Source organism: Trichosurus vulpecula, chromosome 1 (genome assembly GCF_011100635.1).
Source record: "Trichosurus vulpecula isolate mTriVul1 chromosome 1, mTriVul1.pri, whole genome shotgun sequence".
Lineage (NCBI taxonomy): Eukaryota > Metazoa > Chordata > Mammalia > Diprotodontia > Phalangeridae > Trichosurus > Trichosurus vulpecula.
Genome location: NC_050573.1, coordinates 243874588 through 243890163, shown reverse-complemented (window position 1 = coordinate 243890163; position 15576 = coordinate 243874588). Strand labels below are relative to the sequence as shown.

General features: G+C 39.3%; 1 protein-coding gene across 1 annotated transcript in view; it reads right to left on the bottom strand.

Moving 5' to 3' along the window:
- The window catches only part of LAMA3 (laminin subunit alpha 3), a 318911-nt gene that overhangs the window by 144896 nt on the left and 158439 nt on the right, over window positions 1-15576 (bottom strand). The window contains exons 23-24 of the mRNA XM_036743735.1: window positions 13069-13201; window positions 8867-9009 (exon numbers count right to left, since the gene is read on the bottom strand). Of these exons, the coding sequence (XP_036599630.1) occupies window positions 8867-9009; window positions 13069-13201 (276 nt within the window). The remainder of the gene's footprint in view (window positions 1-8866; window positions 9010-13068; window positions 13202-15576) is intronic.

Below are 15576 nucleotides of genomic sequence, written 5' to 3'. Positions count from 1 at the left end.
AGAACTGAAAATAAAAGAAGAAAATTATGAAAAGACAATAGCTTGGTAAAAGAGGCACAAAAAATACTAAAGAAAATAATACCTTAAAACATAGAATTGGTCAAATGGAAAAAGGACAAGAATTCACTGATGAAAATAATTCCTTAAAAAGCAGAATTGGACAAATAAAACAAGAGATCCAAAGCTCACTGAAGAAAATTATTCCTTAAAAATTAGAATTGTGCAAGTGGAAGCTATTGACTTCATAAGACATCAAGAAACAATTAAACAAAGTCAAAAGAATGAAAAAAATAGAAGAAAATGTGACATATCTCAGTGGAAAAACAACTGACCTGGAAAGTAGATTGAGGAAAGATAGTTTAAGAATTATTAGAATCCCTGTTTGTGTCTAACAGTAGCCATCTCTGTGATGGGGTAGGGGGAGGGTAAGGGAAGGGAAAAAAGAAATTTACATGACAACTTTATTGCATATTTAGAGGGAATGGCAAGTTGTAAATAATGTATTTGGAGTTTCATGTGCAATCATCATTTTTATTATCTTATGTTATGGAAATGCTTGTTTTATTTCATAAATTAAAAAGAAAAGAAAAAAGAAAAAAACTGAGTATAATCTTCAAGGGATAAAAAGGATATTTAATGAAACTGAGGACTTTAAGGTATTCCTCATGAAAAGACGAGAGCTGAATAGAAATGTTGATTTTCAAACACAAGCCTCAAGAGAAACAAAAAAGGTAAACATTTAAGAGAAATCATAAAGGATTCAAAGTTAAACTATTTACCTTTCTATATGGAAAGATAATCATGTATCTAAAATTTTTATAATTATTAGGGCAGTTAGAAGGATTCTACATAGAAAGAAAGTGCAGAAATGAGTCAATTATGTTAGGATGATGTAAAAAATGAATAAGTGAGAAAGAGGCATCCTATAGGAGGAGGTAGGGAGGAGAAGAATGGGGAAAATCATCTCATATAAAAGAGGGGCACAAGGAAGAACTTTTACAATGGAGGGGAAAATGTTGGGGGAGTGTTGGGCAACACTTGAGCCTCACTCACATCTAAATTGGTTCAAAAATGGAAATATATATATATATATATATACATATATATATACATATATATATACATACATACATACATACACACACACATGCTTAATTGTTAATAGAAATCTACCTTACTCAAAAGGGAAATAGGAGAGGAAGGGGATAAGAAAAAGGTGGGGTGGATAAAAGAAAGCAATGATCAGAAGCAAAACAGACTTTAGAGGAGGAGCAGAATAAAAAGAGAGAGAGAAGGATAAACAGAAGAAAACAGGATGGAAGCAAATGCATAGTTACTAATTATAACTGTGAATGTGAGTGGGATGGACTCACCCATAAAACAGAAGTGGATGGCAGACTGGATTAGAAACCAGAATCCAACAATATGTTGTTTACAAGAAACACTTTAAACTTTAAACAGAGGGATGCACACAGAGTTAAAATAAGGGACTAGAGCAGAATCTATCATGCTTCAGCTGAAGTAAAAAAAAAAAAAAAGGCAGTGGTAGCCATCATGATCTCAGACAAAACAAAAGCAAAAACAGACCTAATTAAAAAGGATAAGCAGGGAAACTACATCTTGCTAAAACGAACCATAGACAATGAAGTAGTATCAATACTAAACATACATGCATCCAAATTCTTAAAGAAAAAGTTAAATGTTAAAGAAAAAGTTTAAAAGTTAAACAGGAAGAAATAGTAAAACCATACTATTGGGGGAGCTCAACTTTGCCCTCTCAGAGCATATTAGGGCATAAAAACCTCACAACCAAATGCAGAAAAGCAGAAACATTAAATGAAACCTTTTCAGATGATAATGCAATAAAAATTACATTTAATAAAGGGCCATGCAAGCATAGATGAAAAGCTAAATGGAACCTAAATAATCTAATCCTAAAGAATAAGTGGATCACAGAACAAGTAATGGAAATAATTGATAATTACGTTAAAGAGAACTACAACAATGAGACAACATTCCAAACTTTGTGGGATGCAGCCAAAGCAGTACTTAGAAGAAAATTTATATCTCTAAATGCATACATCAGTAAAATAGAGAAAGAAAAGATCAATGAATTGGGCATGAAACAAACAAACAAACAAAAAAAAAACAACTAGAAAAAGAACACATTTAAAAATGTTTAAACAAACACCAAAATGGAAATCCTGGAAATCAAAGGAGAAACTAATAAAATTGAAAGAAAAAAAAAAACCTACTGAACTGACAAATAAAACTAGGAGCTGGTTTTATGGGAAAAACCTAGTAAAGTAAATAAACCACTGGTTAATTTGATTTTAAAAAGAAGAAAACCAAATTACCAGTTTCAAAAGCAAAAAGGGTGAATGCACCACCAATGAAGATGAAATTAATGCAATCGTTAGGAGTTATTTTGCCCAATTATATGCCAGTAAAATTAACAATCTAAGTGAAATGGATAAAAAATTACAAAAATACAAGCTGCCCGCATTAACAGAAGGGGAAACAGAATACTTAAATAACCCTATCTTAGAAAAAGAAATTGAACAATCCATCAATGAGCTCCCTAAGAAAAAATCCACAGGACCAGATGGATTCAGAAGTGAATTCTACCAAATATTTAAGGAATAATTAATCCTAATACTATATAAACCATTTGAAAAAATAGGTAAAGAAGGGGTCCTACTAAATTCCTTTTAGGACACAAATATTGTTTTGATACCTAAACTAGAGAGAGCAAAAACACAGACCAATTTCCTTAATGAATATCAACGCAAAAAATTTTAAATAAAATACTAGCAAAGAGATTACAGAAATACATCATAAAGATCATATACTATGACAAGGAGGAATTTATACCAGGAATGCAGGACTGGTTCAATATTAGGAAAACTATCAGCATAACTGACCATATCTATAACGATAGTAAAAACCACATGATTATTTATCAATAGATGCAGAAAATGTCTGACAAAATATAATAACTTTTCCTATTAAACATAGTAGAAAACATAGGAATCAAAGCCTTTCTTAAAAGGTTAATTAGTATTTATCTAAATTCGAATTGTGCGGAGGAAACTTTTGAGAATTCCTTGGACAGCAAGAAGATCAAATCAATCAATACTTAAAGAAATTAAATGAGGCTCTTCACTGAAAGGTCAAATATTAAAGCTGAAGTTTAAATACTTTGGCCAGATAACAAGAAGACAGGACTCATGGGAAAAGACTCTGAAGCTGGGCAAGACTGAAGGCAAAAGAAGAACGCAACATCAGAGGATGAGACGGAGAGTGTCATGGAAGCAATGAACAGGAGCTTGGACAGACTTTGGGAGATGGTGGAGGACAGAAGGGTCTGACTTGCTAATGACACACAGGGTCACAAAGAGTCAGCCACAACTGAACAACTGAATAACAAAATCTATTTAACAGCAAGATCAAGCATTATCTGAAATGGAGATAAGCCTGAAATCTTACCAATGAGATCAGGAATGAAACAAGGTGTATCTGTAAGGCAAGATTCATGACCTCAAAGATGACCGTGAACATTCCTGTATAGTTCAGAATTGCAAAGTATGAAAGATTCTCTAGGTAGAAGGCAGGGGAAGGATCTTATACAGGGGGCGGAGCCAAGATGGCCGCATGAAGGCAGCGTCTTACCGGAGCTCTCTTGCAAGGTCTGTCAGATTCCCGTAAAAAAGTGAATTTGAACAGATTTGAGAGAGTCAGAAACCGTGAGCAGTCTGCGTGGGGCCAATTTCCTAGCCGGGAGAGTCTGAAAGGCTGAAGACACGATCCTGTAGGCTTGGAGAGTGCTCAGCTGCGGAGCTGCTCCAGACCAAAGCGGAAGCGGCCGGCGGGGAAATCCACGTGGGAGACGGGCTGGGAGAAAGCTGGGCGCCCGAAACCGGCAGAGATCCCCAGGACTCCCAAGACAGGACGGCAGTCTGTGGGAGCGATGAGAGGCAGCGCAACACCACCGGCCGTGAAAACACCCACTCCTGACGCTTGCAAAACCCAGGAACTCGGCTTCTTGAAGAAGACTCAATGGCCAGGTAAAAGGCTCTAATCCCTCCCCACCTCACCCAGAGAATTCCTCGGGGGAAAAAAAAAAAGAGAGAACTGAAACAGAGGAGAAAGTAGTGGGGCCTCACAGGACAAATACTAGAACCTCATTAGTCCCAGAGGGACAGAGTCGGCAGGGGTCAACACCGGGAGCCCAGACGTAATCTTGCTCCCCCAGGGGAAGTGCCAGACATCAGCTCAAACAACAAACAGCTGAGACCATTGCTGAAAAGCAAGTGCTGGAGAGCACCCATAGGGAGTGAGATGCCAGGGAGCCAGACCCCTCCCCCACACCTCAGGAAACTGAATTATAATTCTAGACTCACAACCCCCAGAATAAGAAAGCTGGGACAGAAAGCCCTGAGACCCACAGATAGAAATTCATTGTAAAGCCAGCAAAAGGCAAACCAACATGAAGAAGAACACAAAAAAACCAAGGACAATAGATTCTTTTTATGGAGACAGGCAGGAGGAAAATATCAATACGGAAGAGGACGGCAATGACACTATAGACGTGTCTGATACCTCAAAAAGTAATATGAACTGGTCTCCAGCCCAAAAAGCATGGCTGGAAGAGCTAAAGGAGGATTTTAAAAACCAAATTAGGGAGCTAAAAGAAAATATGGAAAAAAAGATTGGCGAAATGGCTACGGAGATTCAGAATCTAAAGAGAGAAAATGACACCCTGAGAGGTAAAATCAACCAAATGGAAAAGGAGACTCAAAAACAAAATGAAAACTCATTAAACTCATTAAAAATTAGAGTTGAGCAAGTGGAAGCTAATGAATCTATGAGGCACCAGGAAGTAGAAGGCAGGGGAAGTACAACATTTATTTAGACATCAGAGGATTAAATCCTCAAACCAATAACTCCAATTTGACATAACAGTAATTGTATTCCAAAACTAGTAAGTCCACCTCAATATAACAACAAGGAAGTTATGATACAACATTACAGCAAAGAACCAAGTCATCCTGTAACTTCCTCTCTGCTGGGGCCTTCCTGTAAACGCTCATGAATCCCAACTGTCTGCTTGCCTGCGTTCTCTCCCCCCTTAGTCCTCTGGTCTATGCAGCTCTCTAGTCTCCACTCTCTGCTCTGCATTCTCTCTGCAGCTCTGTTGTCTCAGAGTTCTTACTTCTCCTTGGGCTGAATTCTCAATTTTTAATGGCTACCTGCTGGATATATACACTCTTCTTAGGGCCTGAGGGCCTCACGACCAATCAGCAAAGGGGCTTAGTAAGTAAAGGGTGTAGGCCTGCCTCTAATTGAGCCTCCCTTAACTGGCCCCAGCTGAGACCTATTGAATGGGTGGGAAAGCTCTTTAAACACTGATTGGCATCACACAAGGATATCACTACTATTATTCAATGCTGTACTAGAAATGCTAGCTATAGCAATAAGAGAAGAAAAAGGAATTGAAGGAATAAAAATAGGGAATGAAGAAACAAAAAAAAATCACTTTTTGCAGATATAGTATATTTAGAAAACCCTAGAGAATCAACTAAAAACTAATTGAAACAATGAACAACTTCAGTAAATTTTCAGGACACAAAATAAACCCACATAAATCATCAGGAATTCTATATACTGCCAATAAAACCTAGCAAGAAGAGATAGAAAAAGAAATTCCATTTACAACAATTACAGACAATATATTTGGAAATCTACCTGCCAAGACAAACCCAGTATAAAGCCAATCAGTAAGTGAAAGATCTTTCCTGCCCATTAAATAGGCTTCAGGTGGGGCCGACAAAGGGAGGCTTGATTAGAGACAGGCCCACACCCTTTCACTAATTAGATATGAGGCCCAATACTAGTTAGCAAGCTAATTTGCTAGTTTGCAAGAGGCATGAAGCCCTCAGGGCCCTAAAGGGAGTTGCTAAGACCAGAGCCAATGGTATGTGAGCTGAGTTCTTGTCAATCAGATGATGGCTAGGACTGTATAAAAAGAGAGCCCAGAACTGGGAGCAGAAGAACAGAACTAGGAACAGTGGAGTGGAGAATGGCAGGACTCAGAAGCAGAGAGTCAGTATTGAAAGAGAGTACAGAGCAGGAGTGCTGAACAAGAGACAAATCAAGGAGCTCTGAGACAGCAGAGCTGCAGGAGAGAGTGCTGAGTAGAGAGTTAGGATTCATGAGTGATCTTTTATAGGAAGGCCCTACCAGAGAGGGGAAGTTACAAGTACAGCTTGGTTCCTTGCTATACTATTTTGTTATAATTTCTTTGTTACTATAGTGAGGTAGGCCTATTGGTTTTGGAATATTATTGCTACAATATCAAATTGGGGGCATTGGTCCTTGAATCTGATCCTCTGGAGTCTAAATAAATGTTATACTTCCTCTGCCTTCTACCTAGAGAATTCCTTATACTTCGCAACTCCGAACCACTCAAGTATGTCCATGGCCTCTCTGAGGTCATGAATTTTGCCTTACTACTATACCCAGAGATTGTATGAACACAATTACATAACACTTTCCACACAAAGATGGACCTAAATAATTGGAGAAATATTGATTGTTCATGAGTAGTCCAAGTCAATATAATAAAAACAACAATTCTACCTAAGTTAATTTACTTAATCAATGCCATACCAATAAAACTACCAAAGGATTCTTTTTTAAAATTAATTTATCTTCAGTTTTCTACATTCATTTCCATAGTTTTAAATTTTCTCCACTTCCCTCCCCTCCCCCATCCCCAAGATGGCATGCAATCTGATATAGGCTCCATATATACATACATATTTTCACATCAGTCACGTTGTATAGGAGAATTATAATGAATGGGAGGAACCACAAGAAAGAAAAAACAAAACAAAAGAGCAAATAGTATACTTTGATCTGCATTCAGACTCCATATTTCATTCTCTGGATGTGGATGGCATTTTCCATCATGAGTCAATGAATTATTTTGTAGAGTTAGAAAAAAATAGTAACAGAATTCTTCTGGAAGAACAAAAGGTCAAGAATATCAAGGGAATCAATGAAAAACATGTTAAGGAAGGCAGCCTAGCAGTTCCAGATTTCAAATACATTACCAACTGGTAACCATGAAAACAATCTGGTACTGGCTAAGAAATAGAGTGGTGGATCAGTGGAATAGATTAGGTATACAATACACATTAGTAAAAGACCATAGCAATCTCATGTTTGATTAACCCAAGATCCAAGCTTCTGGGGTAAGAACTCAATATTTGACAAAATCTGCTGGGAAAACTGGAAAGCAGTTTGGCAGAAACTAGACATACACTAATATCTTACACCGTATACCAAGATGAGGTCAAAATGGATAAATGATTTAGACATAAAGGGTGATGTCACAAGTAGGTTGGTGGAGTAATGAAAAATGTGCCTATCAGATCTATGGATAAGGAAAGAGTTTACGACCAAACAAGAGAAAGAGGGGATTATGAGAAGTAAAGTAGATAATTTTGATTATGAAATTTAAAAGCTTTTGCACAAACAAAATGAATGCAGCCAAAATTAGAAGGGAAAGAGGAAACTGAGAAAAAATGTTTGCTACAAGTTTTTCTGATGAAGGCCTCATTTCTCAAATATGCAGGGAACTGAGCAAAATTGATAAAAATAAGAGCCATTCCCTAATTGGTAGCAGCTCTTTTGTGGTGGCAAAAGATTGGAAATTGAGGGGATGCCCATCAGTTGGAGAATGGCTGAACAAACTGTTACATGATTGTCATGGAATAATATTGTGCTATAAGAAATGATGAGTGGGATGATTTCAGAAAAACCTGGAAAGACTTATATCAACTGATGCAAAATGAAGTGAGCAGAACCAGGAGAAATTGTACACAGTAACAGCAATAGTGTAAGGATGATCAACTGTGAAAGTCTTAGCTACTCTGATCAAGACAATAATCCAAGATAATTCCAAAGGACCCATGATGAAAAATTCTATCCACTTCGAGAGAGGACTGATGAACTCTGAAAGAAGATTGAAACACATTTTTTTCGCTTTTAAAATTTTTACTGTTTTATTTTGTTTGTGTTTTCTTTTGCAACGTGGCTAATATAGAAATATGCTTTGCATGACCTCACATATATAATCGAAATAGAATTCCTTGCCTTCTCAAGGAGGGGAGAGAGAAGGGAGGGAGGGAGAGTTGGAATTCAAAATATTTTTAAAATAATTGTCAAAATTTTTATTGTGTAACTGGAAAATATTTAATGAAGTAAAAATAATTTTTTAAAAATTATTATTATGCTGTAGCTGGTATATAGAGCACTGGATCTTGAGTAAGGAAGACCTGAGATCAAATCTAGTCTCAGATACTTACTGGTTGTGTGACCTTGAGCAAGCCACCTAACCATTGACTGCCTCAGTTTCCTCAACTGTAAAATTGAGATAATAACCTCCTGGGATTGTTGCAAGGATCAAGTGAGATAATATTTGCAAAGTGCTTACTTAGCACAGTGCTTAGTACACAGTAGGTGCTTAATAAATGCTTGTTTCCTTCTTTCCCCTAGATCTCAATTACTATATGCCTTGCCTGACTACTGATTTCCCAGGATTGTTTGCACAGGGAAGGTATAATAATCCGCAATCTATAAAAGATATCTCATCAAAACTGGGGAATCTCTAGTGAGAAGGAGTCATCATGGATTCATCCCTTAAAAATGAATATCATCAATTTCCATATTTGATCTATCCGGAAACCCTTCTTTGCCACTATGAGTTATACTCTCTTGTGGCACCTGCTTTGAAAAAATATCACACACCCCCAAAAATATCACACCCAAATCCCTTTATTCAGAACCATGGTCTTACCAGAAGGATGCCCTCGGCCTTTATACTAACGGTCCATGTTCCTGGAGTGAGGGAAAATGGATCTGCAAAACCATTTCCTGAGACAGTGACAAAAGCTGGTTCCTTGCTAGGCAGGAAGACAATCTCTTTGCTTTGAATAGTACCTGTTGGGGGAAAACATTGTTCATTCCTGCACATTATCGAGTATCCAAGAGACATTCAACAGGTTCATCAAGTGAATGAATATGAAGATATTTTTATAGATGCCAAAGCTACCATTTCAAGCACTGGATACATATCTGAGAAAGTTATGTGGGTTAGTTAAGATGAAACAGATCCATTTTGTTCTCTTAAAAGTCGGCTTAGTGAATAGAGCACTGAGCTTAGAGTCAGAAGCCCTCAGCTCTAATCTAGCCTCAGGCACTCACTAGCTGTATAACCCTGGGCAGGTCGCTTAACCTCTCTTTGCCTCAACTTCCTCAACTATAAAATGACATCCCTCTCCCGAGGCTTTTTGTGAGGATCAAATGAGCCAATATCTGTAAAGTGCTTAGCACAGTGCTTGGTATATATTAGATGCTTAATAAATGTTTCCTTCCTCCCTCCCTCCCTTCCTTCCTCCCTCCCTCCCTCCCTTCCTCCGTCCCTCTTTCCTTCCTTCCTCTGTTCTTCCCTCTCTCCCTCCCTCCTTGCACCTTCCTTCCTTCCTCCTTCCTTCCTTTCTTCCTCCTTCCTTCTTCCTTCCTTTCTCTCTCCCTCTCTCCCTCCCTCCTTCCTTCCTTCTTCCTTCCTTCTTTCCTCTCTCCTTCCTTCCTTTCTTCCTGCCTTCCTGCCTTCCTCCCTCCCTCCTTCCTCCCTCCCTCCTTCCTTCCTTCCTCCTCTCTCCCTCCCTCCTCCTTTCTTCCTTCTTTCCTTCCTTCCTTTCTTCCCTCCCTTCCTTCCTTCCTTCCTTCCTTCCTTCCTTCCTTCCTTCCTTCCTTCCTCTCTCCCTCTCCTTCCTTCCTTCTTTCCTTTCTTCCTCCTTCCTTCCTTCCTCTCTCCTTCCCTCCTTCCTTCCTTTCTTCCTCCTTGCTCCTTCCTTCCTCCCTCTCTCCCTCCTCCTTCCTTCCTTCCTTCTTTCCTTCCTTCCTTCCTTTCTTCCCTCCCATTCCTCCCTTCCTTCCTTCCTCTCTCCCTCTCTCCCTCCCTCCTTCTTCCCTTCCTCCCTCCCTCCTTCCTTCCTTCTTTCCTTCCTTCCTTTCTTCCCTCCCTCCCTTCCTTCCTCTCTCCCTCTCCTTCCTTCCTTCTTTCCTCTCTCCTTCCTTCCTCTCTCCCTCTCTCCCTCCCTCCTTCTTCCTTCCTTCCTTCTTTCCTTCCTTCCTTTCTTCCCTTCCTTCCTCCCTTCCTTCCTTCCTCTCTCCCTCCCTCCTTCCTTCCTCTCTCCTTCCTTCCTTCTTTCCTTTCTTCCTCCTTCCATCCTTCCTTCCTTCCTCCTTTCCTTCCTTCCTCCCTCCCTTCCCCCTCCCTCCCTCCTTCCTTCCTTCTTCCCTCTCCTTCCTTCCTTCCTCCCTCTCCTTCCTTCCTTCCTCCCTCCCTCTCCTTCCTTCCTTCCTTCCTTCCTTCCTTCCTTCCTTCCTTCCTCTCTCCCTCTCTCCCTCTCCTTCCTTCCTTCCTTTCTTCCTCCTTCCTTCCTTCCTCTCTCCCTCTCTCCTTCCCTCCTTCCTTCTTTCCTCCTTCCTTCCTTCCTTCCTTCCTTCCTCTCTCCCTCTCTCCCTCCTTTCTTGCTCCTTCCTTCCTTCCTTCCTCTCTCCTTCCTTCCTTCCTCCCTTCTTCCCTCCCTCCCTTCCTTTCCTTCTTTCTTTCTTTTCTGACATGTGTTGGTATATGCCAAGAAAAGCACTGGATGAGCAGACGGGAGACCTGGATTAGACATAACCTAGCTCTGTGACCTCAGATAAGCACTTTCTTTCTCTGACTCTCACTTTGCTGATCTGTAAGATAAAGCAGTTGGACAAGAAGATCTCAAAGGTCTTTTTAGCTCCTACAAATCTAAAAGTATCAGCACAAGTCATAAAATAAACCTGTTAACAAGACTCACTCCTGGCACAGCTTGATTACAAATTTTTGTTGGTCTTCCAAACTCAAATGCCCAAAGATCCTTACTTCTAAAAGCCTATTTAAAAAAAACGGAGTCTTTCTTTCCTTCCTCCTCTCTCTGTTTCCTTCCTCCCTGTACCTGCAGCTCCCTTCTCCTACTCTAAGCAAGACAAGGCCACCACACTGAGGTTACGAAGGTGGAATTATGATGTTGTTCTAGTCCACATTATGGTTTGGTCTAATAAAATGGTGTTATTCCTATCTTCTACAATCAAAAAAATAAATCTAGAATCATTGTACTTATAACCTGTTTAAATTAGCTCTTTTTCATGGGAAAGATCAAATATTCAGTAAATAATTTCATAGAGAAAGTTGGGGAAACTAAGTTGGAATGTAAGGAAATTCCTTCATTTCTCCCAAAAATTATTATTTAAGACTTAAAGTCAATCTTCTTGGTCTAAACTGAAGCTATTCCAGCATAAGAAAAGCTTCATTAGATCTCATTAGTTATTGATTTTTAGGGTGTAGAAAAGAGTATAATCTAGAAAAATCAGTGCAAAGTATTATGCTGTCATAGAAATCATTTTTTGTCAATTTGTTTAAATAAACATGGTCCCTGCACTCAAGAAGCTTATCGTCACAAATATCATCGATGCATAAACCTAATACAGGAGGAGAAACAGTGAATAAGAAGAATCATAAAGCAAATGATAAATAAATGAAAACCATGTGCAAAAAATAGGTACAAACAATGGAGAAGTGCTGGTATGAGCCTAGGAGAACGATGAACTAGAAGACAGGAGGAAGGAAGTCACGAGCGTTTACTATTTAAACAGGGGGGGCGGGGATAGGAGCTTTGCTGCTTCTTTCCCAGGTAGCTTTCATAGAAAATACATGACTAAAGCACCAACAAAAGAAAAGCAGAATAAGAGAGTGTGGCAAATAGAAAGCACAGTGGAGAAAAATGTGTTACTAAGACTCTACACTATATTAAATTTTAAAAAACACTTAAGAATACAAATCAGGTTGAAATCTGAGTAAGATTTTTTTAAAAAACATCATTTTTACATGCTGTTTGTTTAAGAATTTACTATGGTCTTCCTTTTAAAAGGACATGAGTTGAACCCATTATGTCACTCTCAAAACACCCTAAACTAAATTTGTCAGTTGCTTTGTACTTGTGATTTTTTTCCCCTGTGAGCCAGTAGAAACATTTTCTATCCTTTCCCAAGTATGGCTCACCTGTGCAATATTTATTAAGTAAATATTATTTTTGGAATCTGATACAAGTTTCAGCTAAACCCAAATTGTTAAGCTTGAGACTAGCTACACAATAATTTTATCACTCAACCTAGCCTCCTCTAGACCTGGCATAATCTGAAAGAAAATAACCAAGGGAATGGGTCCATTCTTGTCCCACCCCCGCCCCAGGCTTCCTTCAATTCAGAAGGAATCCTGTGGGTCTTTTGAGCAAAACCCGGAGCTCTCCCTAAGTCTTTCTTGAAGCTACTGGGAAATTCCCTGGTTGGAAAGAGTACAAACACCCAAACATTATCCCTTATGCTAACCTTACCCAAATTCCCTATTTTTCCTCTTTCTTTCTCTTCTCTCTCCCCCACCCCCACCCCCCATCCCAACACCTGGATTTCTGGCCCCAAAGCCAGAGGTAGAATATAAAGATGGCTATATGCCCTGCTTGTAATCCAACAGTATTAAATTTTGTCGATTTCTAGAAAATGAATCATCAACAAACAATTAATAATTATGAATGTTGAATATAAATATGAGCAAGCTTTTTAGAGAAAGGCAAGTTAGCAAAGGAAAGGACATTTGGAGAACTGATTTTAAGGCAATGGATGTAAAAATATTTTTAAATGCATCCAAATTAAGAAAATGTGAGGAAGCATTCCTCTGACTGACCAATCAATAAAGTATTTATTAAGTGATTACCACATATCAGACATTGTGCAGGTGACGGGAATACAAAGTTAAAATATGAAACAACCCTGCCCTCAAGGTGCTTATGCTTTAACCAGAGGAGGTACCATACACATATATAGGCATATACAAAATAGATATAAGATGATTTGGGAGGAGAGGGGAACACTAGCTATTGGGATGTTCAGGAAAGGCTTACATATACCTACCTGCTTTAGACCGAGACCGATAAGTAGTCATGTGACCAAACACCGTTTCAGTTCCAGGGTTAATATATCTCAGAACGGCACGAAATAAGTATTGCTTTGATTTGTCCACATTCAATCTTATCATCACTTCATTCTGTAAAATGGAAGTTAATAAACAGACAACAACATCCATAAAGTGTGGACTAGACAATGGGTTAGGAGCCCAATCAGCCAAACACTAATTTTGTATTATGAGTTACACGCACACTCAACATGGACACCCTCGATAAGCAAGCAAGTTGGCAGCTTAATGGACAGCAATACTCAAGTGTAGAAGGAGAAGATGGAGGGATGACCAGCCTAACAAGAGATTAAAGTCACTTACAATTAGAGTCAGAGCCAGCAACTGAGATCCTCCCTTTTGACCTTTTTGTAACCAGGCTGACCTAGCAGAGCACTAGGTGACCTAGCTTAAAGGAAGCCACGGTGACAGGGACAACCACCTCTGGCTGGGAAAGAGAAAAAGGAGGAGAAGAAAAAGAGGAAGGTGTATAACTACCGCCCCCCGCAGGGAGATGGTGTGGAGGTGGAGTACGGATAAACACGGAGGATGGCTGAATCCCTCAGTAGTCAAAATCCAAATGTCTTCAGGATTCAAAATTGACCTCTGCATGATTGGGTGTTGGTGATCCCTCTACCAACACAGACCGAAACTCCTTCAGACTTTAGTGGCGTAAAAAATAATTTATCACCTAGAGACCGACACCCTGGTAGTGAACATCTCTGAGAGGTTGGTGCTTGGACAGCAGACTCAGTCTGTCTATGGGCATATTCTATCACTTTCCAGATTAGCAGAATCTTGCAGAGGCTTTTGGCATAGCTTTTAAGAACCCAGGGTCACCCCTTCCTGATGATGAGGTATTTCAGTAGGACTTTCGTTCATTTAATTGTGAAAAGAGAATTATCTTTCTGTTCCATCAAAGATACCTATGGATACCAAACCACACCCGACGGGAAATGAAATATATTAGTTTTGGTGCTGCAGGTGCTTAGACAATGGACCCTTTAAGCTCAAGAGAGCCCTGCCAAGCTTTTAAATCCTCAAGGAATAGCCTCTACAAGCTATAGAACTTGAACCAAAACTCCAGGTCCCAACATGTCACAGGAAGCATGCACCAACCCTGAAGGATACATGTGGCCACTGGGACAATGAGAAGAATTATTTCGGGTGACTTGGAGGATAAAGGATGTCTTTGAATAAGATCATTGATACTGAATGGAAAAGCAACACAAACACATGTGTGTGTTTTGTTGTTGTTGTCGTTAAATCACTTCAGTCATGTCTGAATCTCCTTAACCCCATTTGGAGTTTTTTTGGCAAAGACACTAGAGTGGTTTGCCACTAAGGGAGCACTGGAACAATAGAAGGGGCCTAGTGAGGGAGGCAGAAGAGCTCTAAGAAAAATAGCATATTTCATCATTTTGCTCCCATCCAGGAATTATATAGCAGTCTAAGTTTTGCATGATGCTTTACAAATATTGTCTCCACCGTATGAAGTGGGTACTATTATTTATCTCCTTTTTTACAGATGAGAAAACTGAGGCAGATCAGTGAACTGCAAATCACAGAACATAGTCTCAGAAAAAGAGGGAGGAGGGAAAGGAATTAAGCATTTATATAGTACCTAGTGTATACCAGACACTGTGCTAAGCACTTTACAAATATTATCTGTAAATAATGAATTTGTAAAATTTATATTTAAAAACATTTAAAATTTAAGTTTGTAAAATTAAAACCTGATTGTAAAATGTGTAAAAATAAATGTCATTTAATTCTTATGACAACTGTGCAAGGCAAGTGCTGTAATTATCCCTATTTTATAGTGGGTTTTTTTTTTTGGAGGGGGGAAGGCGGAACAATTGAGTTTAAGTGACTTGCCAAAAGTCACACAGCTAGTAAATGTGTCAAGTGTCTGAGGCCGGATTTGAACTCAGGTCCTCCTCACTCCAGGGCCTGTGCTCTATTCACTGTGCCACCTAGCTGCCCTCTCCCCATTTTATAGTTAAGAAAACTAAGGCAAACAGAGGTTATGTGATTTGCCCACGGTCACACAAGCCCGTAGGTGTCTGAAGCTGGATTTAAACTCAGATCTTCCTGATTGCAGGCCCGTCATTCTATTCACTGTGCCACCTGAGTAAAGTGGGGCGGGAGGGGGGAAGGATTTTTCTGAAAGGGATTGAAAACGCAGTGGACAGATAAACGTTGAGGTAAAGTAGGCTGCAGCATATTAGCAACAATGACTTGCCCACAAAAGTTGGGGTAAAAAAATGTCAAGGATGTGTGTGACCAGGCAGAGAGATGGGACAGTCAAGTTGTGATGGCACATAGTTGTTGTAGAGTCCTTTTTAAGTTGTGTGTCTGACTCTTCATGATCCCATTTGGGGGTTTCTTGTCAAAGATAATGGAGTGGTTTGCCATTTCCTTCTCCAGCTCACTTTATAGACAAGGAAACTGAGGCAAACAGGATT